At 34.7% G+C, this 23905-nt stretch overlaps 1 protein-coding gene across 1 annotated transcript in view; it reads right to left on the reverse strand.

The window, feature by feature from the left end:
• The window catches only part of LOC104528227 (adhesion G protein-coupled receptor A2-like), a gene marked incomplete at its 3' end in the record, with an annotated part of 108221 nt that overhangs the window by 12488 nt on the left and 71828 nt on the right, over positions 1 to 23905 (reverse strand). The window contains exons 6-7 of the mRNA XM_010172165.1: positions 13232 to 13445; positions 99 to 263 (exon numbers count right to left, since the gene is read on the reverse strand). Coding sequence (XP_010170467.1) covers positions 99 to 263; positions 13232 to 13445 — 379 coding nt within the window. The remainder of the gene's footprint in view (positions 1 to 98; positions 264 to 13231; positions 13446 to 23905) is intronic.

Consider the following 23905-nt stretch of genomic DNA (forward strand, 5'->3'; position numbering starts at 1 on the left):
AGCATCTTTGTAACTGACACTGAACTATCACATAGGCATGAATATGATCTGTATCTATAGTAATATATGAAACACACTCCAAAATCAGAAAATCATACCTGAAATCTCCCTTGTTGTTAATAACTCTTTCTGCAGGGCAGTAGGGAGCAGCTGTTTCAAGTACCACAATTTCTACTTTTTTAGTGGTATTTCCATAAGAATTGTTCACTAGACACTCCCAGTCTCCAGTTGCATCAATATCAATGCTGGATAGGATAAGTTCACTATAAAAGTAAAAGATTAATCATTGTATATGCTTAATTATATAGAGATTGAGTTATTGTTTTTCTGATATTAATTTATCTTCAGAGATTTTGTATGAATATATAAAAGCAGGTTTTGCTCTATGTTATTATAGGGACAGACAATATGTGACCACTCAGGTCATGACAGGCTATAACACAGATTACCAACCATCACAAAAGTGTATCATTTATGTATCAATGCCCATTCTCCTTTCCCCAGATATATTTTTTTCATTATTGTTGCATAAACAAGCACTTGAAAGTCAGAAATGCATTTCAAGTTGACAACACAACCAATTCACAGAGAATGCTTCCCTTGAGCTGTAATGGCAGCTCCAATGGCATTTCAACAGCAGAATCTGCTGCTCCTGTGGCAGCATGGGAAAAGAATAGCCATCGACTTTGGAAGCTGTATATAATTTTCCTGAGGAACGCAAAATGAGATGAGGCAAATGCAGATATTTCTTTCAGTACTACTCACAGAGTTCTTTCACACACCATCCCCCACCAAATATGAAATGTAGTTATTAATATCAATAAATTAAGGTTGCATTAACTCTTTATAATGAGTGGTAGACAAGTTAAATATACAGACACTTTGTGGCTTCTCTTACAAGAAAAATATTTGGCATGACTGTACCACACCAATATTTAGCTGACTAAGCTAAATATTCTATGTGCAATTAGAGAAGTAGGAAACATTTTCAGAAACATTTAAAACTGTCTAGAACTGTTCTGGTTATTATTTTCTGTACATTTTAAATCAGGCGAGAAGCTTTCCTTCATCTAATGTCTGTAATCCAAGCTCTAATAAAGTCAATGAAGTCAAGGTTTTTTAATTTACTTCATCAAGGATAGAATTTTATCCAATTACTCTAACTTCATAGGTCTCACAGACAAAAATAATGCTAACTACTACATTTTAAGAAGGTAACATGTTAGATCTTGAATCTGCCATTGGGCTAGAAAGAAATTTTACTGCAGTTTTAAAGAAAGTACAGCTTTTAAAAGTAGTTGTGAGAGGAAAAAAGGTAGTAATTATCTGAAATATTTACTATGCTTTACACATATGATTTTGAATATGTATTCTGGTTTAGACCATTAGAAGTTATGGGATAGAAAGAGAGTACAGATAGAAAGGGGGAGAAAGTACATTATAAAAAGAGAAGCACAGAATTTAAAAGTTACTAAATTAATTCCAAATCCGTATTTAAAACAAAATCTTAAAAAATTCTACTTGTGGCCTTTGGCACTTTTGTAAAAAGGCTGGCATACTGAAAGATAGACACAGAATAATTATATATAATTTATTTTTAATTTTTTATTCTTTTAAACTTCTCTAAAAATTTCATCCTTTTTCATTTGAAATCTTTGCATATTATATATGCACTTTTATTAACTCTGCTACAAGAAAGGATCAAATTAATCTCCTTGTATATAGACTACTTCTGATACACATGAAAGTAGACCTAACAATCAAGGTAGGAAGGGATTAGACAGCTGTGTATGTAATTTTCCCTTTGAAATATGCATACAACGAAAGATGATTTTCTCAAGTACTTACTACAGAACCATTATCTTGGTCCCCAGAAAACAAGCAAACCACAGTAAATAGCCTTTGAATGAAGTTAAATTGCTTCAGAATTTTTGTGTAGTTCTCCAGATATTCAGTCAAATTTATCATTAAACAGTAACTTTAAAAAAATCTCACACTGTTCCTATTTATCATTGCTTTGAGCTCCAAGTACCTAGTAATGCCCTATTTCATTATTACAGTGCATTCTAACATGTTTTTATTGCAGAAAATAAAGGAAAGCATTACTAGTCATTTTCAGACAGAGCAGCTGAATAGTTTTGTGTCAAAGAAGCAATTGTTCTCTTAAGAAGTCTCAGATAAAAAAGCCCAATAACAGCAGCCTCTTAGCTAACTCTTAATACATCTTTTTACATTCAAGTTGAAATACTTAAATTAGTCAGTTTATAACAATTTTTAATGAAATCTTCTATTTCATATGTCACAACAATCTCACATCATCTTTATAGACAGTTGAGAAAGAATATATTCCTAGAACTTATTAAAAAAAATTTCCATAAAAGCTCTTTTTTCACTGAAACAATAAGCAGCATAAATACTCCCCTGTGGCATCTAGACCTGGAGACTTCCCAGGTTAATAGAAGATATGATAGATGTGCTGATCTTTTGATATATTTCCTATAAAATATCTATAATCATTGTTAACAACTCAAATTTGATAAAAGTGGGAACCATGGTGATTTTAGGTAAAGGTAATACATGAGCATGTTATCAGTTTTATAGAGAATCAATATGAAGATTAAATGTGAAGAAAAAAGGTACATTTTCCATTTATTTAAATTGCTGAATAGTGTTCTGATGCACATTTATCTGCCATTCATTGGATCTCCTATCATTAGATGAAGTTTCTCAGTTTCACAGACAAATATTTACTGACACATCAATGTTGCTTCTGCTAGAAACACCATACTTGAACACTGGATCAAGTTCTCTAAAATGATGAGTAAATCCTCACATTCACAGTTTTAAACTTCTGTGGCCCTTACTTCAGATGGTGAATCAAAATAAGCCAGAAGAGGTTTATGCAATATAGAAGAAGCTGTATAATGACTAGAACATGGCATTGTCTTCTGAATTGACATCTGGCCACTGTAAATGTTGCATCCATTTATATTCCTCTAGGAATATTTTGGATAGCAAGCCCAATGGTGAAACTGTTCATTTACTTACCATCTGGTTATGACAAATGATAAATTGATCTTATACCTCTGGAGAATTTGGGGGACTGGATTAAAAAAAAAGTCTTTTAATTTTAACTTACAATCCTTGGCAACTTCACGGTCCTGGCAGACCAAAAGGAAAGGGTGGGCCTGTATAGAATTTTAAACCTCTTCATAAAATTTTCATGTTGGTCAGTTACATATTTTAAGTCTCGGCACTGTTACATTAGCATGCTCAGAAGTTCCATTGTTTTTCTTACTCTTACTAGAAAGGCATTCTTGATTTCTCTTGGACATGGCAATTAGTTTTGTCAAAAGGCAAGAACCTCCAATGATCTGAAAACATGGCAGGAGTCTATGGTTTAGGAGCTTGACAAGAGCACAACAGAATTAAAAGAGGACAGCACCTTTGCCCATACTTTTCTTGATAATCCTATCTCACAGAAGCTAATAAACGTCAGGCCACAAGTGAAATGATCTTGCCTTTACTATGCAGCTTTCCTAAAGATAGAGTATGAGTCAGAAAGAGTTCCTACTCCCTCTACATGAGCAATCATATCCCACTCTTCAGAGGTGTGATAGTTGCTACTTTTGTGGAAATTTTTGACCTACAAAAACATAAAACAAATAGTCAGACATTCATGAGATGGTGTCAAGGCAAACTGAATGTGAAGATTGCTACCTGATGAGAACAAAAGGATGACTAGCAAGATTTTCTCAAGTTTTCTTCTGAAATGATAGTGGCCTACTCAGTAAAAATACTGAAAGGAAGAAATACAATGTACACGTTTCTTCTTTGTACCGGGAAATGTCATGCATGGTAGGATTCTTTTTTCAAATGTGATGACTGGTATATTGAAAAATAAATTAAAATGTATAGCTGATGCAATTGCATGAAAAAGTTGTTACAATATTCAATAGAAGCCCATAGTATTAGTCATTACAAAGAGAGGAACCATAATACAGGTGGAAGCCATACTCATGTAATCAAGTAACCTACGACAAAAGATTTCTATTTGAGGCACAGTTTTGCTTTGCTACAGCTATGCATAACTAATTAGACAATCAGAAGTAGGTCTCATTATGCAAAGTTACTCAACCACGTCCTGAAGTAATACCTTAGCGACATTTACTGTGTGCCTGAGCAGTTATTTTAATGCCAAGAAAAAGAGTACAAATAAAGAGAAGACTTTAACATAATTCTTGATTGGCTTTCCACAAAAAAATTTTAAAGTATGACTTGAGTTCCTGTAAGACTTGGGAAGAACCAACTGCTCTTCCTGAAGAAAATTAAAAATTAATTACTCAAACACAGATAAAATTTAGGTTTCCCCATATTCTTCAGACAGATAAATAGCGAATGCTTTTCTACTGTTCAGGCAGAAAGCCTGCATAACCTGCCTCCAACCCATAGCACCTTAAATTATTAATACTAACACAGAATTTTAAAAATAAGTGCTCATCTCCAGAGTACACTGCGGTTTAGAAAGCAGCCTTTCACAGGGGATATAAGGTTAAAACATGGAAAATGAAGAGAGAATGTGTAAATCTAGGCACTTTAACGGAACTTAAATTGCTAGTCTGATCTCTGACAAAATTACTTATTTACCCATGAAAGAAACAGCTTTAGAAGGCTGATGGCCTTTAAAGAAAGCTTCTGTCCAGGTAACAGCAAGAGAAAAGGAAGATTAAAGATTAAAGTTTATACTCATTTTATGCTAGATGTCTAGCAAATATTTTCAGGTGTAGTCAATTTGTCATACACCTAGGAAATTCAGTACACATGGTTTTCTGTTTCTTCTGATCGAATATAAAAATGAAGCACAACTTACCATTTAATGCCATCTGTATCTACCCAAGAAACCTAATGTGCTATAGCATACTTTTACTATTACTTACCTATCAGCTGATTTGTTCACATCAGTATGCTGGGAACATGACAACAGTTGGAGCTGACTTCAGAAATGCCAATGGAAAGGACTTAATTTTAATGACAACATATTGACAGGGCAGAGAAAGAAAAAAAAAAAATCAAACCTGCTTCCAAAATGAGAGAAAAGACTCATATGTCAATTCATAAACCTTCTCACTTTATTTTCCTTTGTATTGCTCAAATTTGGCTGAAATGCAAATCTTCAAAAATGTTGTCACAGGCTAATATTATCCATTTGCTATGTAAATGTTTGCTGAACAGCGAGATGCATTTTCTGCGAGTGGATGTCAGAGAATCTGTGACCTACATTTACATGCCATCAACTTGCTTTTTAAAATTGAGAAAGCAAATACTACTAAGGGTGACTAAATGAATCACCTCCAGAAACTGAGTCAGAAATCTAAATAGCTCTACAACATACCACAATCATGGCTTGTTGTATGATCCTTTTCTCTCTCATTGAGCTTGTCAGGTAGAGACAGACTAACAGCTACTGTGCTGCATGAAAGGGTGTGCATAATGATGTTTGCATTTATCTGTACTCTCACAGCCCTAGAATCGATACATGCCGGTCTAGCTAGCTGAGAACATAAAGTGGGGAGGTGGAAAAATTGGTATCAACACCTCTGGAGCATTCAAAGCTTTTTCTTGCTGGAGACACCTTCAGACAGCTGTCAGGTCTGTGACGACATGCTGCTGTAAAGCTATCTGAAAAGAGCACATCAGGGCCAAGGCTTATTTAAAGTACTTCATGAATCAGTTGTCTATCATCAAGCCACTCTGTCAGTTGGTGCAAGGTTTGAGGATGCTCAAATGTGTTTATTGTTATTAATTTTGTTCTACCAGCAAACTGCTTGACTGCAGGATGTATACAAGTGCAGTCTTCTGGGGAAACAGTGCTACACCTGCTGTATGCCTTTCATCTGCCCTTAAGTAGTCTGTATGCTGCAACGTTACTTCCATTAGAATCTTTATTTCATTAGCATAACTCTTGTGATGTGTACACTAACAGAGGTACTCCGACAAAAATGACACTATGACAATCAGTCCAACAGCCAAAATTTCATAAAAAGCTTTTAAAGTAAAATATTTCCCAGATCATTCAGAAGTGTTAACCTACTTATGACAAACCTACTACCTGATTAAAGCAAGGAAAGAAAAAAAAAAAAGACAAGCAAATCCCCAGAAAAACCGCAAGTAACACACAGAAGAAAACAAACCAAAAAACTACTACATTAATTTTTACAATTTCAAATGATATGTCGAATGCACACTACTTTGACAGAATTTCCCACTCTTCTTAGTCAGTGGTGATTTTACATATGCAGAAATTAATTATTTAATGAGTACTTTATAGGACAGAGTAATTGTATATTAGGTCTAGAATATGGACCTGTTTTATTTGCTGACCTGCAAGAAATTTGGGAAGATCTAAAAAGGAATTAAGACATAGCAGATTCCTACATAAGAACTTAAGGAACAATCTCTATTCTTTCTCCAGTATATAGTGTACTTCCAACAGTGTAAATTTTATTTTGTCATGGCCAAGAGTCATCCAATTAAAATACCACAAACAATTAAAACAGGGTTCTTTTATCCTGTAGGGAGAAAGAAGGGGAGCGGCTGGGACCTGTTTTCATGGAATTTCAGCACACTATGGAGTAAAAAAGCTTTCTAAGAGTCCATAACAAATATGCCTTACAACATGTTCTCTAGGTTGAATAGCTTGAAATACAAGAAAAGTAAAGAGTAATTCAGTTATTGGGAACCTGCTTTAGCAAGGGGGGTTGGACTAAATGATCTCCTGAGGTCCCTTCCAACCTCTACAATTCGGTGACTGTGTGATTCGTTTTAATATTTCTAATACGCTTTGCTTTTAAAAAATGGTTTGCTTCATCAGTATCTGGGGTGATTAAGGACTACATCAGAGTCTGAACGTAATTCAGAATTGCTCTGATAATCACAGCTGATGCACAGGGTTACAAACTACTGCCTGGACTGCAAGAATACGTATAATTATACCTTACATTGTTCACTCCAAACCACTCCTGCAGTGCAGCATCTCCTCAGCTGTATTGCTGCAGCTGTTTGAAGGGCCACATTAAAATCATTCTGGCCCTAAAAAAACAGAGCAAAACTGTTATCATTTCCCTCTTGTGTAGGGGAGAAAGTTCAAATTTTTGTTCTTAGTACTGAATTTAACATTTTATTTCAGGGGTGTCGCTGGATGGAACCATACATAGCTGCAGGAAATAAGCAGAGATAGACATGAGAGGTCAAAACTTAGTGCAAGGCATCTGCTTAATCTAGTCTCAACACTAAAAAAAGGATACTATCTTAAAGTTTTCCAAGAAGGATTGCATCAAAATTTTCTTACAGTTCTGACTTAATATTTTTCTGGAGGTTTTTAAGTCTATCAGCCAAAAATACTTAGATAAATTTTCAGTTAAAATATCTATTTCTCGATCATGTTTCAATAAGCAGTTATTCAAATTAAGCCTATGTCCTGGTTTTGCTAGGATAGAGTTAATTTTCTTTTTAGTAATTAGAATAGCAGTATTTTACTTTCAGTGTTTCAGTTCAGACTTATCATGAGAAGAACGTTGATAAAGTACCAATGTTTTTAGTTACTGCAGCTCAAGGCCACGCTGTCTGTTTCACAGCTGCACCAGGACTGGGAGGGAGAAGCACAGTGAGGAGCAAAACCCAAAACTGGCATCTGGTTGTGCCAATGAAATATTCCATATCATATCACGTCATGTCAGTATATTAACCAGGGTTGACCGGAAGACAGGGCACTTCTCTCGGGGATCGCTCAGGCTCACTCTTCCGGGGTTTCGGTTCGGGACCGTCTCGGCTCCGGGATCGTTAGTTGGCACAGGCCGGGCATCGGTCAGTGGGCGGTGAGCACTGTGTATCACTCATTTGTATAGTCTGTTATCACTGTTGTTATCGTTATCATTTTTTCTTTTTAATTAGTAAATAGTTTTTATCTCAACCCGTGAGTCCTCGCCCTTCTTTCCAAATTCTCTCCCCTACTCCCTGGGTGAGGGGGGGCGGGGAGGGTGATAGAGCAGGCTGTGTTTGGCTGCAAGCTGCAAGCAAAAGGGTGAATCCACCCAAACCACCACAGCCTACAATTTCTATGGCACAGCACAATTCTTACATGATTTTTTATTTCTTTAATGGTAGAGGGTACTGTCATTGCTCCTTTTGCTTTTCATACTATTGGGATACTTTTCTACAGGTTATATTTTAAATTATTCCCCAAACTGACTAGAAGTAAAACTTTCATTCAGTTTTATTCAGATAATTGAAAGATTTTTAGAGAAAAGGCCTAGGTTTAATTAATCTTACAAATTAAATTGCATGAAGATTCTCTTAACATCAGATAATCAAACCCTTTGCCTGTGCATTTCATAATATTCTGAAAGCATTTTAAATATTATCTTCCTGTCTGATATATGAGAACTTTGCTGGTAAAGGTGCATCTGTCACTAGTCCTTTGGTACCGACAGTGCCTGAAGTAAACTGTAGATGATTGACTACAGGTTTTAAGGTAATCTCAAAACAGTACAGAAACATTGATTTACAATTTAAATAGTTATTTTGCTTTATTTATTTCCTAACTGCTTGACAGCTAAGGGTCAAACACAGCCAATTAGGTGAACCAAGAAAATCTCAGTACTAAACTATTTCTGCTGATTTCCCTGGGCTTCTCAGTATGACCCTCAGCTGCTCATCTCCAAATGCTCATGACAGCATAACACAAAGCTCTTGTGAGATATCTGCATTTCTGCATCAGATCTTTTGGATATGTTCTAACATTTCTTTTTGTTAGTATTGTGTGGAGTGAATCTCTAATATTTTGCCATGATTTGGCACACAGATGAACTTTCAGTTATGCATCCAACCTAGCAACATGCTAATCAGTGATGTTCCATTTTCAGACTTTTCTTAACCCACTATCACTCCAAACCACTACTGATTGCTTCATACCTTTTCCAGATGTATTCTTGCCAGAATCTGTTAAGAGTTCAGGGGGCATTTGGATTCTTTCCACAAAAAATAGGTATAGAATTTCTGTCTTTCTCCCAGAATTTCTGGAAATGTTTTGTTCTTTCTTATACAGTATGCCTGCCTAGATTTCAAACTTGTCATGATACCACTTGGCTACTCCAGAAATCGATTTGTACTCATATTTATTTATTTCACTAATAATACCTTAAATACCTGAATTCTTTTAGCGAAATTGTCTCAGTCAAATTCCAAATTATTTATTAATAGCTACATTGATCATTTCAAACACTTAAAAATTATTAATTGAACTCGAAAAACCCTTTAGATTACAAAAATTGTGATCGTAATTTTTAATCCACAACACTGTATTCCTTTTTATTTTTCTCCCAATTTCTTCACTATTACAGTACAAGTGGATCATGGTTTATAACTCTTCCTTGCTATTAGACATTTCTTTTTTCAGGTGGAAGTTTTGGAGACTTTCACATAATCATATACTTCTACAAGCAGCTTTCTGAAATAAGTATACATGTTTTATATATAAATTTTAAGATCTACTTTCTTACTATTGCCCCTATCCTTGTAACACCTAAAGGATCAGCTGTAGTTCCATGTTCTCATTTCAAACATTATTATTATTTCTTTCATTATCTACTTTTGAACCTCCCATATTGGCAATGACTGCTGTCAAAATGTAAGGAAGCACTACATGCTTTAAAAAACCCCAGATTCTTAAGATTACCTCCTTTTTTTTTTTTCTCTGAAAAACATCTGATACTAACACCTGCTATCCTAGGTTTAGTTAGGAGTATGTTAATTTTTCCAGTTGTAACACCCCTTTTTATGGGTTCTTAACTTTCTGCACAGTTTCATGTTTTCAGAAAGAGCACTTGTGAACTGCAACGGTCCCAGAGCAGCTATTACAGCTGTCAGAGACATAAGCACTATTAAATACTCTACACAAGTATTTACAGAACACAACTAAAAGACTTTAAAATTGTCATAGGCTATGGGGAAAAGAAGAAACTTCCTAAAAATTAAAATCTCTCTACTACTGCGGAGTTGCTTTGTTCATAAAACTAAAATATTTTTCCTTTTTTAGTTTAATATTCTAATAACTGTCCTCCTAGCATCTCCAGACATTGAAAGTGAACAGTAGAGAAGTTGGGAAAGATGCTGTGCTGCAGCGAATCATACATAATCTGCCTTCTACGTGGCTTCAGGGATATGGATTGTTTCACTGCCACTTATTGTGATCAAACTGATAATCTAATAATCCAGGCTTCAGAAATTAGGCTGTCTTCATGGAAACACAAGTAAAAATTTCAGCTACATCCATTCACAGATGACAGGAAATTAGTTCCAGATCACATTTATATTTTCATGTATGACTATGACATTTATACACAGGCATAATGACAGAAAGTTTGACATGAGCAAAATCCAATATTATTATCATTGGCAAGAAATGGTAAATGCGAGCTTGCAGTCGAATTGAAAACATCTTCTCAAGATCTCCTATAAGGGAATACTCTTTGCCAAGAAAAATGTCACAGGCCGGAATCCAGTTCAAAAATTTAGTTTCACTATTGTAACAAAAACATTTATTTTAGTTTATTCTGCTTTATCATAGGAGACAAAAATACACATTTGGATATTTTATCCTTCTACTGTGCTAGTTAATAAAACAGAAGGGTTTAGTATGACATTTGTGTTGTAAATCCATGTCCAGAAATATCTGGAACTACTCAAGAAAATAACCAACTAAAAATGTTTGAATAAGTAGCTGTTGGAACAGGACTACACCTCTTCGTTCAAAACTAGATCCAGAAATCTTTAAATTGCTAAGCAGCCCAAACCCAAGCCTGTCCTTTAGTGAAATCACAGAAAGTCACAGAGTGGAAGTTTGCCGTAAAGAGTAGTTATAGGAAGGCAAAATATGACACTGTAAGAACTGATTTTAAATTACTTTCATTTTTACTACAAATCTTATACTTAACATCAGGGAGTTATAATCCTTCTGATGTTTCACAGTGTCTCATACACCTGTGATTTAGCCTAAAGAAATATCACAAATTAGTGTGCAATAGCATATAATAAGCATATTACTACATACTATTGTAAAGTAATAAGCATGCTATTACATATTAATATGTAATAATAATTTTAAAATGGAGTTATAGTATATATGGTCATGATGATGGATTAAAATTAAGAAATGCTGAAGAGAGTTTTTACAGTCATTACTTGACCAATGTTTTCTCGTTTACAACATGAAGGCACAATGCATCTCTAATTTATATTTTTTTTTTAAATTGACTTCAAAATAGTATGTTTTTTGAAAGCTGGTTTCAAAAGTATAGGTATCTTATGCCTTTAGTAAGTTAATAATCAATCTTTTGATCAAAGCATAGGTATGATTGCTCAAAGAATTAGCATTTTTGACTGGATAAGGACAATGCAGTACAGTGTTGATGATGTTGATAGCTCAAATAAATGAGCAACTAAAATGTTTTAAGCTTTAGCTTTTTAAGGATTGTGAGTTTAATTTTTAAAATATCTTGTCTCATTTTGTCAGACTGTATCACATAATTTGGATTTTTCTAGTCTATAACAGCAAATATGATGACATATTTAGAGAATATTCTTTCTGAATACCTGGTCCCAGTACATAATGCAAAATGAGCATCAAGGTTATCTATTTAATGGCATAGTAAATGAGGCAGGTAGCAGATCAGTGATCCTTATTAAAATATTGCTATGGTAGATAATTATTTTTATTTTATAATCTGGCAAAAACTAAGCAATACAAGGTGAAATTCAGTCAAGCTACTTCTAAACTAGCTTTTTAAAAAGGATAGCTATTTTGAAGCTCTTAACATTTTTAGACAATTTATTTCAGTTTATTACTATGCTTTACAAATTGCTTATATAGTGGAAAATATAATTCAGTTGAAAAATATAATGAGGTGATTAACAGCATGTCTTTTAATTTTGATATCATGGAAATATGAAGAACATGTTTTAATTTAAGTGACTTGGCAGTTATATAATAGCTCATGCACTTGGCATTAGCACACTAATTGGTCTAATAGTCTTTTTCATTATCCACTACAGCCATACACACTGGTATTAGAAGAAAGCCCATAGCTGTGAGAATAGGTCAGATCTACGCCTCTAGATCTATACGACTCCAGAAGGGGTCAAATAATCAGTGAGTAGAAAAAATTAAAATCAATAAAGCTGTAAAACCCCAGTGGAGAGGAATTAATTTGACTCCCTTCATAAATTTCATTTGATAGTTCAAGAAGCATTTCAGGTCAATTATATTAATAGAAACTGTTTGAGTGAAAAGATGTTAATGATGATCCAGAGCTAATTAGCATGGCTATTTTCACTCCATCTTCTACAAAGACAAAGGCAGAACATAGACCCAGAATCAGACTCTTTTTTTTGATCAATGATGGAAATTGGCAGAGGACAAAAGGACGTGTGCAACAGCTTTTAGTGACAAGTCTGTGCTCTGTGACGAAAACCAAAAATAAACACTGAAATCTGTAATAATTTATTAAATAAGATTGAAAAGGGAAAACTGAAGCAAAACTGGAACGGTATGATCATTGCCAAATAGCTGTTACTTCTTTTATAGAAGCCTATTCTACTTAATGCCTCTTGCATTCTTCACATCAGCAAAGGTTTCTGTAGACATCTGTGGCTCAAGCACGCAGAAGCACACAGATGGTAAAAGCCATAGAAATTTGAGAAAAATTTTAATAAGAAACAGGTATGAGATTACTTAATTAAAGAACATAGGATGCAGTATATTGGAGCCTACAAAAATTAATCCAAGCCTTTCAAATTGATAGTTCTTTACAGGTAGATCAAAATCCAACCTTCTTGATGGCATCACGAAGAAGTAGTTTGTCTGTAAGTCACTCATACACTACTGAAGCTATTCTAAATTCAGTTTCTTCTCATGGTTTACTGTGTAAGAAACTTTGTTTTTATCTGTTTCAAATCCATAGTTGCTCAAATCTGGATACTTAAGACACAAGAAATACGTTTTGGAACCACAGCCATTCATAGCCATGAAAAACCTATACCTGTGTGTGTTCGAATTCAAGCATGCAATTGCTTCAAATAAAACAACTCCTGACCCATGTTTTAATGAGGCTTATTGCAAGTGTTGTATCTGTTCACCTTGCCTAAAAGTCTGACTATTACAAGGAGTATACGTTACCGTGTAATTAAGCAGCAGTCATGAATGATGCTGTCCTCCACAAATACGCCACTTTCTTCATCTGTTTCGATCAGACGACCAGCATGGTACCAATATACTTGGGTGGTATTGTCAACGTATGTTGCAGTACACTGAAACGGCAAGCGGTCTCCATGAAAAACCACTTGTCTTTGCGAAGGAATCAGCTCAAAAAGAGGAAGTTCCAGAGGCCCAGCTGCTGGTAAAAGAGAAGAAAACAAACCAAACAAAACAGGAAAAAAATACCTCACAATTAATTCCTCTCCTGAATACTGTGAATTAATTGTAAACCATTGTAGCTTCTCTAGATCTTAACATTAAAGCACTAATATAAATGCCCACAAACTTAAGTCTGATCATGTTGTGAATTCTAGAGACAACATTTCTTTCATTGGTGTGAGCCCAGATAATTACAGGATTACTGGAATAACTGGAGAAAATGGGTTTCACAGTGTGGGTGGGGTTGGAAGGGATCTCTTGAGATGCTCCAGTGCAGCTCCTACTCAAAGAAGGATGCATTACTACAGAAAAAAAAAAAAATCAGTCTTCCAATTAAAGAAAAAAATACAGTGATTAATACAGGTACAGTTAACATTCATAAGACCACTTCACTGTCAGTGGATGAAATTCCCCCTATGCTCCAGAACAAAATTTACTCACTCTAGGGAACCTAAAGTATCTCATATGCCTGGGATTTGGATAATAATAATACTAATAACAGAAGTTAAAACTTCCCCTGAAGTTCAACTGTCCCTATGATTTCTCATTTCCCTGTCTCTACTTCTTTCTGCCTCTTTCACAAGTAATCTTTACTCTCTAGATGGTTACTCAAAATTAAATATTTAAATAGCTTTTTCTGCTTTTTAATAGTGGAGTGCATTTCACTTTATTTTATGAATCTTATCTCCCATGTCTTTCCCCAGAAAACACCCTAATAATAAAAATATTGCACTTTCTTATTTTAAGCAGAATCTTACAAAAAACCAGCTGCCATCATCACATCCTCAAATGCCTAAACACAATAAAAAATAAATAGCGTTGTAAATTTGGAAGGCATATGCATTTTTGGGACTGCTGAAGGTCTGCTAATTTCATAGATTTGGCATTGATTGAAGGTTATAGCCTTTAATACTACAGTGCCTGTACAGACTAAATCTCTAGACAGTATTTGTTTTCTTCCATTTTTATTTCTAGATTCTGACACTACCTTAACACAATTTCTGTAAAATATTTTTTATACACTGTGAGATTAATGGTATTTCTTTAAATCAGTATCAGAACATTGAAAAGGAGCATTTTAGGAAAAGTAATTTAAACAGAGGCTCTGCACCTAAAGAAAGAAGATTGTCTTCTATGGGATAATATGGAAAAAAGGAAAAAACTTATTTTATTTTTTTTCTGATATAGTCTCCTTAGGCAAGAGAAGAAAATTACTACCTCTGATACTTTGTTACCATCACACAGAATTCTAAATGTAATAAAAATACTAAGGAATCACATGTGACTGATGAACACACTACCATAAGCATCTTGCACAATAATTCCTAAAATACAACCTTTTCACCTCAGCCTACAATGCCAAAGCAATTGACTGAGCATGGTTCACTTTACAACTGCAATTGTAAACAAAATTTACCTTAAAATACCTTAAACAAAATGTCTACAGTTTTGCACCTTGTAAATCCTTCTACCTTGATGAGGAAATGGAATTTTTAAGCTAGATCGTCTCTATTATTTTCCTTCTGTTTTCATTAAAAGGCCTCTCATCATTAATATCTATTCTCCACACTTGCACCACTAGGAACTATGTCAAACATCTATTTTTCTGATGAGTAATTTAACTTTTTTTTTTTTCCATTTCACTGCACACCATTTCATCTTCCTTAGAATTTCTCCTCAAAATCCTCTATTGCCCATAATAAATACAGATTAATTTACCCTGCCTAACCAGAATGCAAGCCATAATCACTGGTTCTACAATTGCTAAAATTTGTGGACTACCCATAGTGTTTGTTCTTCTTCTTACTCAGCATCCCAAACTAATGTGCTTCTTTATGTCATTCAGATGTTGTCTTTGGAACACTTTAATTGTGAAAAGCTGTATTTATAAACCTTGCTTTGGGCCCTCAATACTACTGGGAAATTTAAATGTTAAATAGTATGTTCATCACCTGCTTTGAATAAACAGTGAGAGGGATCACTTCTACTTTTTTACAGAATAAGAATACTGACCAGCATAATACACAGGATTTATACAAGACTTAATATGTGATATTGCTGTCTGGGAGAAGCACACAGAGGATTAAGGGGCTAGCTACTATCTTCTGTAACATTGTAAATCTGCTGTGACTATAAAGAGCAGGCTTCAGAAATCCCTCCTTACTTGTGTATACATCCTGTAGTTCATCTTCTGATTGTGCCTATTATTTGTGGACATGGATGTGTTACTAAAAATTCCTTGAAACATACCTAGTGTTTTTATATGATATTTGGCTTTTAACTAAAAGAAGAAAAAGTAAACCAATTAATACCTCATTCATAATAGCTGCAGGCTTGGTCTTAGTCATTTATATTAAAGGTTTTTACTAGAAGATGGAGAGAACCTCTCTCCAAAAGGTTGCAATCTTGGTGTTGCATTACGATGTCAATTATAGAATATAAGGAAAAGTTATGGTGTGGAAATTTAGCCATAAATTAATGGAATTATTATGAAAATAGAGTCCAGAAAAATAAACATACTGTCACGAGTTCAACAGCAATATCTACTACTCATAGAAATAAAACATCATGAATATAGTAATTTTTAACTGAGGATATTGTATCTTGTCAAATGTTTTTGGTCATGCAGTGAGTGACACATTGTGCTATGTGTCACAGGCTATGAAGTAGTAGGACTGTGAACTACAGCATAAATATTTCTTAAGTCAAGCTAAATAACTTGCCTGGCGTATGGATGTAGTGTAACACTATCACTTTGAATTTATCTCTGCCTTTATAGTTGTTCTCTAAGGCTTTTCTGTTATCACTTCTGTTGCTCAGCCTTGGGAACCACCAAACCCAGAAATGGAGCGGGAATGAAGTATTCTGTACAGATTTTGTCAAATAATGATCAAAAGTAAATGAAACCATTTTTTCCTGCAGCATATCAAAACAGGTGAAAATGATCCTTTGATTGACATCAGTCATATCAACAACCTACTAATTTTCTTTTTCTTCTCAAATCAGCCTATGTGCCAACAAAGATGTAAAGTGAATGAAACATACTTTTGGTTTAACATTAGGCAAGAATACCCTTCTGACCAGCTGAACCCTTTGAGAATGTACGTATTTGGGTTGGCCAAATTAACAAATAATGCTGCAAGCTCATTTTCAAAGTGAAACTAGTAAAATTACTATGGATTCTGACATTTCCAGACCATGGAAGATACACTTAAGTACTTTTGTAAAACATCTACTTTTAATCTCTATGATGTCTACAAAAAAATGAGCTAATCTCTTGTTTTCCAGGGATAATAATGACTTAAATGGCTGAGGCTGGTTCTACAACTATTACTCCTGCAAAAGTTACAGTTGACTTCAGTGACACAGCTCACAGATATGAGGATTAATTGCATCAATAAGAGTTTCAGGATTAGGGCCAATACCCTTTATCCTGAATGGTTATAAAATGATTGTATAGTTCCGTCAGCATCAGCTGGAAATACTTATTTTAAATCCATAATCCAACAATCCTTCAAATTCAGAATAAAAATAAAAGTATTTACTAATGCTGTACATATGTTTTAAAGCTTGACTTTAAGAGTAAAGTAAGAAGTAAAAAACTCTGAAAGTATTTGGAATGATTTTGGCATTGATTTGACAGCACTTGAAATATAACAGCTCTAGCTAGCATATACCTACACAACAGAAATTTTCTCTTTGATTATGTGATTACTAAAGACCAAATAAATATATATAATCTGTGATGCTCATATATGTGTGTGTGTGTGTGTGTGTGTGTGTGTGTGTGTACTGCAGATACAACAGACTCATAAGATTAAAAAAAAATGTACAGTTTACTATTGCATCCTGGGAGGGGAGGGACTAACTTAGGGGGATTTTATTTATTTAATTTTTACACACATCAAAAATATTCCAAGATTCTCCTTCCAAGACAATCCACTCTGCTGCCCTCAAGTCTAGAGCCAGCACCACCATCTGCAAATGAGAAGTGTGACTCTTCTGTAGGCATTAAGATCAAGGGCTGCTGGAGTGTTTTACAGTCTTTACCTGTCTTGTTGCTCTAGTCAGCACTAAACCGTGATTGCAGTAGAGCACCACAGGGATCACTGATTGCAGCATGAATCTAAAGGTCTAACCTGTCATTACAGTAATTACATCTTTTTCTTTATCTTTCACTTCTCAGCAGAAAAGGGTTTTGTTGACTGAAGGCCAGATTCTTTATTCTTGTATTTCAGATTAGCTCTAGACTAGAATACTGACGACATACGGAGGAGGAATCAGGTTACTCAAATACCACTGAATTAGAATAACACTTAAAAGTCCTTCTCACAGAAAGTATATCCCTGCACACATTTTAATGCATGCAGTTCCCCAAGACATATATGAAGCTGGAAAAATAGAAATTATTTTAATAACGATTCGCTAAAATAGAAAACCAGTAAGGTGCACTGAAGCTCTAAGGAAATGTTCCAATGTGTATGCCCTTAATATTTTTATAAAATATTTTATCTCACACACATGCACACACATTAAATACTTTCTGTCTTTTCCTTACCATTCAGTTCTTGAGATTTTAAAAATAGTTCAATTTTCCATCTAATTTTGGCTTTTTTTTTACTGTTCTAAAAGATGGAAAAGAGAAGAATGTGAAGGAAACACTGCTGTCACTGGACATACATGAAATACAAATGCTTTTAAAGGACATAACATAAAATGCATTTTTAACCTGCATTTTAGCTACATTTTAAATACAATATGATCACACTTAGAATGTATGCATTTCTAATGAATGGACACTACTGTTTTCTGAGTGAATGACCAAAATCAAATCTGTAAGCACAAAAAAAAAAAAAAATGGTGCATGCAATAGATTTGCCTAAACATCACAGAAAGTTGGCTAGACATTCTTCAACACGACCAGTACAATGTATTGGAGACATGATCAGAGGAAAATGAAACTACGTCCTACCTCCAGCCACATTTGTTGCATTTTCTCCTGCACAACCTATAACCTGGGGAGCACAACCCTCTACAGCTAAATAGCTGCTAAGTGCATAATCCTGGTTAATACACTAACACATTCCACTCTTGATTTACAATAACAACGATTTTCTGATATACATTTTCTGTCCCTCATTAACTGGCTTTGTTTGCTATTGGCAGCTTTTACACAGTCAGAAATAGGAAATCCACAGGTTTCTCCAGGTTGCCCACACATCAGTGCAGTATTACTGCTCATGTCTCAGGATACACAGTTGAATTCTGCCTCTTGGTAGAAAATCCAGTTTGCTACAGTGCACCACAAGCTTTTGGGACAGAAAAAAGCTAGAGGTTGGCATTTTGCTTCTTGTTAATCACTTGATTTATTGTATTGCCAATGGGCTTTTTATTTTAACTGAGTGTGCCTACAGAGTGCGGCACATCCTGCTGACAAAAGTGGGAGTTAGAGCTCTAATATTTGTATACAATCGCAGTGGGAAAGCAATGTGCATGGAAAGCACAGTGGGGGAAAGGTGGAAGTGAGGACAAAGTAAAGGAACTGGTCCAATAAAAAGGACAGATGAGGAAAAACAAATTGAAAAACATTAGTTAAAAATTTGAATTGCTGACACAGCAAATTATATCTGTTGATATTTACTGAAGGGAACTGAAGACAAGAGACATCAGAATTGCTCTGAAGGACAGTTCTGCCAAGAAGGGGAGGTGCTAGTACACCAATGCCAATTTTCATATTGCAAAATTTGCTGACAATAACTAAAGTTTTGGTGTAGAAGGTCACAGACAGTGCCATATGCCAAGGCAGTCAAGAATGAATACAGAACTGGAGCCAAGCTTCAGATTTAATAAAAGCTTTGTCTGGCTCCAATTTTAACATAATATCAAGAAAATACAGATGCCAACATGTATTAAACACATCAAAATAAGTCTTTCGGGCTTAGGACAAGAAGGCTTTGTACCATATTTATTACAACTCACTGCAGAAAAAGTAGTTTCTGTTTGTGTAATATCTTCTTATATCCACCAACTTCATAATGCTGGCAGGGCAAGGCATATTCCACACCATTTTATCAGTCCTTTTCACACTCACACATGCTTTTCAGACAGAAACATAAAGTAGATGTATTTTTTTTTTCTCAGCAACACACAGTTAAATCACAGGTTTATGTTTTGTAATGCTAAGTGCTACACTGAAATAGCAGCTACTAACCAAAGAGTAAGACTTCAAACATGTATACTATTTTACTTTAAGTTACAAATTTTGTATTACATTTTACTCCTGCAAACTTCTGCAAAGCCATCAAAGCTGAGAAAAAGAGCAAAAATGGGTGCATGTCTCACAAGCAGGCATAGCAGAGCCAGTGGACTGAGGCACTGATAAGAATGTAGACGCTGCTGCAGGGAGCTGAACAGAAGTAGCAATCCCAGGATTTATCCTGAGTGAGTTAGAAGCACTGTGAGCCCAGGCTGTCACAGTCCACTGCTACTGATGCTTCAGTTATCTGGGTTAGCTAAACTCATAAATATACCCCATATCTACAAAACAGAAGATTAAAGTCAGTACAGTTATGCCAAGAGGAGTGACAATCATAGCTTTGGATGACAGCCTCACTGAGAAGCACTTGTATTCCATAACTTCTCAGATTTACTTAATTAAAATAAGTTACACCTGCACAGAAACTAAGAAAAGCTGGGCTGGAAAAAGTACAATTCAAATCTAGTCACTTTTAGCAAATCCAACTCATACAGGTTTCACCCAGCACTTGGCAGGTGGATGACAAGTCCAGCCATGACAAAGTTATTTAACTTCTCTCTACCTACAGCAGTTTCCCCCAGATTTATAAGCCCCCGTGAAACTAAATTATCAGTTTTGCACTGGGTCTAGGGACTGATGCATGTTGTGTCCATTACAACCATTTTAAGCAAGGGAGCACTGGAAAAATACTTTCTTATTTACTGATGACAGCAGTGATTTACTTGGTAGTAAATTAGAGGCAGAGAAATAGAGAGGTAGTAGGTTTCACTTAATAGCATTTCACATAAATGTTAAATATCATAACATTAATTTGTAAAATGGCAACAGCTACTTGAAAAATTTCCACAATAGGAAATTCAATGTTTAATTCTAGGTAATCAGTTAATCAAAATAAAGCCCATGTTTTGCATTGGCATATCTAGCAGAAATTTAAAAGAATGGACAAAGACTTTTTTTCATCACCGATTTCTTGCTTATCAAACAAAACTGCTGCCACTTTTCAATTTCTCATTTTCAAATTGTTCCAGAAGTCTACTTTAGAAGCTGGGGAGCATTTGATTATTTGCCACATCCTGGAACTTGAAGACCATGACATATTGACAGGTATGTTATTGGAAGATTCATCAACACAAATTCCTTTACTGGCAAGCATCAGAAGCCATTGCTAGAAAGCTAATTTTGATTACTCAAATTATCTTTATGGCAAGCAAGCCAGCAGACTTATGCCTATGCACACTCATTACAGCTTGCAGTTAATAAAAATGGCTGAGCAGTGGCAAGGATAAAGCACCTAGGTCTACAAAATATATTGATTAACTTTATCTATCTGGGAAGTGAAGTGGTAGCACCCACTCATCTTTCCAAACTTTTAGCACCACTAGCTGCCTTCTTTTTATTTTCATATCATTACTACACACTCAGACCAAGGGATGGTCACAAGAGTGGCAGTGATTGCCCCTAACTGCCCAGAGTCCAGCAGGCTGCGTGAGTACCCATCTAAGCTGCGAGAATGTCAACTGAAAAAGAAATGTAAAAGTCATAAAAGATGCTGAACAAGTGACAGTTCTGTTGAAGGAAGAACTTGTCCCAGTCATTGTATGACATTTTTCCATTCCAAACTCCTCTCAGCCCAGCTAACAGTGTCAGAAATTGCAGCTCTCTAAAGCCATTTTCATAAATATATTAAAGAAAGTGCCGTATGATGAAGTGTGCTATAAAAATGTGAAATATCACTATGGTATACTCCACTTAATTAGAACAGAGCATGTCAGGATGGAGGCTTTATAAGGAACTCTCCCACGAGAACAATTAAGATTAATTACAATAAACTGTAATCAGTGCTCTTAACTGGTCAGTATTAACATAAATTTGGCAAATAAGCTTATATAATTTTATCCAGAAATTACCAGTATAAAACTTAACCCTAGTCTTATAATGTAAATGTTACCATGTTAAGAATAAAGAATATAGATTCTGGGATACTCCATGGGCCTTAAGTCAAGGCGGACTGTCTTATCATTGCTTTTGCTCATGAGCAACTAGCTTTTGGAGATGGCCAGTCAAGTCTCCAAGGGCAGAAGTTTTGTAGACTAAAGAAGCTTCATTTCACTGATATTACTCACTACACCTTAGCTACATTTTCCTTTAGTTATTTTGCATGCTTTTTGGAACATGCAGGCAAAGACAATTTAGAAAATCAGATAAAACTGTACATTAAAAATCACCGATGTAGTTTAAAAGTAAGCTATGAGAAGAAAAATGGTACATTTTTAGCATCTGTTGAACCATATTTTCATGTGTGAGCACAGATGCAAGAAAATATGTAGTAGTAAAACCTCATCCTTTAAGTTTCTCAATTAACCATTTTAATAATTCTGTTATCTCAAGCTTATAAGCTTTAAATGTCATTAATTTTGTGCTCCCAACCTTGCAGCATTGTTCTAAATTACCACTAAAGAAATCAGATAATAATGTTTAATATTAAATGTAGGGCATCATATTCCTTTTTTTTTTCTAGTTTGAGACTGATCATATTAGGATGAGAAATTTAGGATTTGGAGCCAAAAAGTTAGAGCATTGTTGGTTTCATACTACCAAATGGTTATGTATTGAAAACCTTGATATTTAAAATGGGCCACTTAGCTCTGACAGAAAATGAATCTACCACACTCATCTTTGAAAGACATAAAATGTACAGTTACATTATTGATTTACAGACATTCTGCTATTATCCATATTTTGTTATTAAAGAAAATCCTGAATTGCTAACATTGTAAAATAGAAACAATGGCAAGAGGATTTAACTACAGCTAATTGTATCACTATCTGTATCTTGCAAAACCTAATCCTGTGAAAGGTTACTAATGGGAATATTCCTATTTCAATATAATTAGACCTATTCACATGATTAGGCATTCCCTGCAGAATTGGAGCTGAAGTCTTGATCTTGCATATTCTTGAAGACAATGATGCTCCGCATGAATGCAGCAGGCTATCTGTAGGCTGCCAAGAAACGGCAGGACTGGAATCTAAATCTGGATAATTAATCCATCATTCTTTGTACTTGAGATTTCGAGTTTAGTCAGTTACTACGTACTGAAAAAACCCCCACAATTCAATATTTACATTGTGTTAATGTAGTAAGAACGACTTGTAAATAAAGAAATGGTTGAAAAAATAATCTCAAGTCCATTCCTAAATTTAAGTAAATAACAAATGAGACCAAAGAAATGTTGTGTGTACTATGAGAGAAATAAATCAAGCAAAAATGTTCCTTGTAAACTTTGAGCCAGTATTTGTTATTGCAATATATTTCATGTAGGAAATAAAACTTTTAAGAACAATCTATTTGCAGATGTATACAATTATCATTTTAAGACTCAAAAGGCAATGTAGATAATTAATTTTTGTCACCATATGAAAAAAGCAACTTCAAATCTCATTTCTCACCCAATACCCCTCGCACAAAATATTTGAAAGTATTCTTAAAAGCTGATGCAAAATGAAGTTGAATGCATTCAGCTGATTCCAGGCTTAAATTTAACTGTTGAAAAAGTCTCCTTTCAAAGATTGAATTTCCCAATATCAATCTATTTTTTTATATTTTTGGCATTTTAAAAGTATATACTTCTTAAAAGTTCTTACTATTGCACAGTGGAAACAGACTTACTCTCCTAGGGACGAAAGGAAAACAATGTGCAAGCACATCAGGTAAAATTATAAGGTCATTTCAATATATCTAGCATCTAAAACATTGCTATTCCTCTTGCTGAGAAAGTGGTTAAAGCCACACTGTATACGAACATCTGTCAAGAATAAAAAGCTGCTTCAGAAAATTAAAGTACTTTATACGGGAAGTATAGAAAATAAAATGTTCTCTTTTTTCCCCAATCGTTTTACACTAATAGACTTAAAATGTCCTGAATGTTCTGAATTTTTGTGGTATTTCAGGTAAGATTGAAAAAAAAAAAAAAATTACTTATGAAAATAGACTAGGGAGCTGCATGTGGCCTGAGAGAAATAGGCCTTAATGTTCAGCTGATATTTGAGCATGAGAAATATATATGAGAAAACGTGACAGTACGTAAGTAATTATGAAAGTACTTAATAACTTTCTATGTAAGAAATTAAATCTTACGATGGTCAAGAAATCTCTAAGTACACAAGTATAAAGAATATAA

Source organism: Antrostomus carolinensis, unplaced genomic scaffold, assembly GCF_000700745.2.
Source record: "Antrostomus carolinensis isolate BGI_N321 unplaced genomic scaffold, ASM70074v2 scaffold15237, whole genome shotgun sequence".
Taxonomy (NCBI): Eukaryota; Metazoa; Chordata; class Aves; order Caprimulgiformes; family Caprimulgidae; genus Antrostomus; species Antrostomus carolinensis.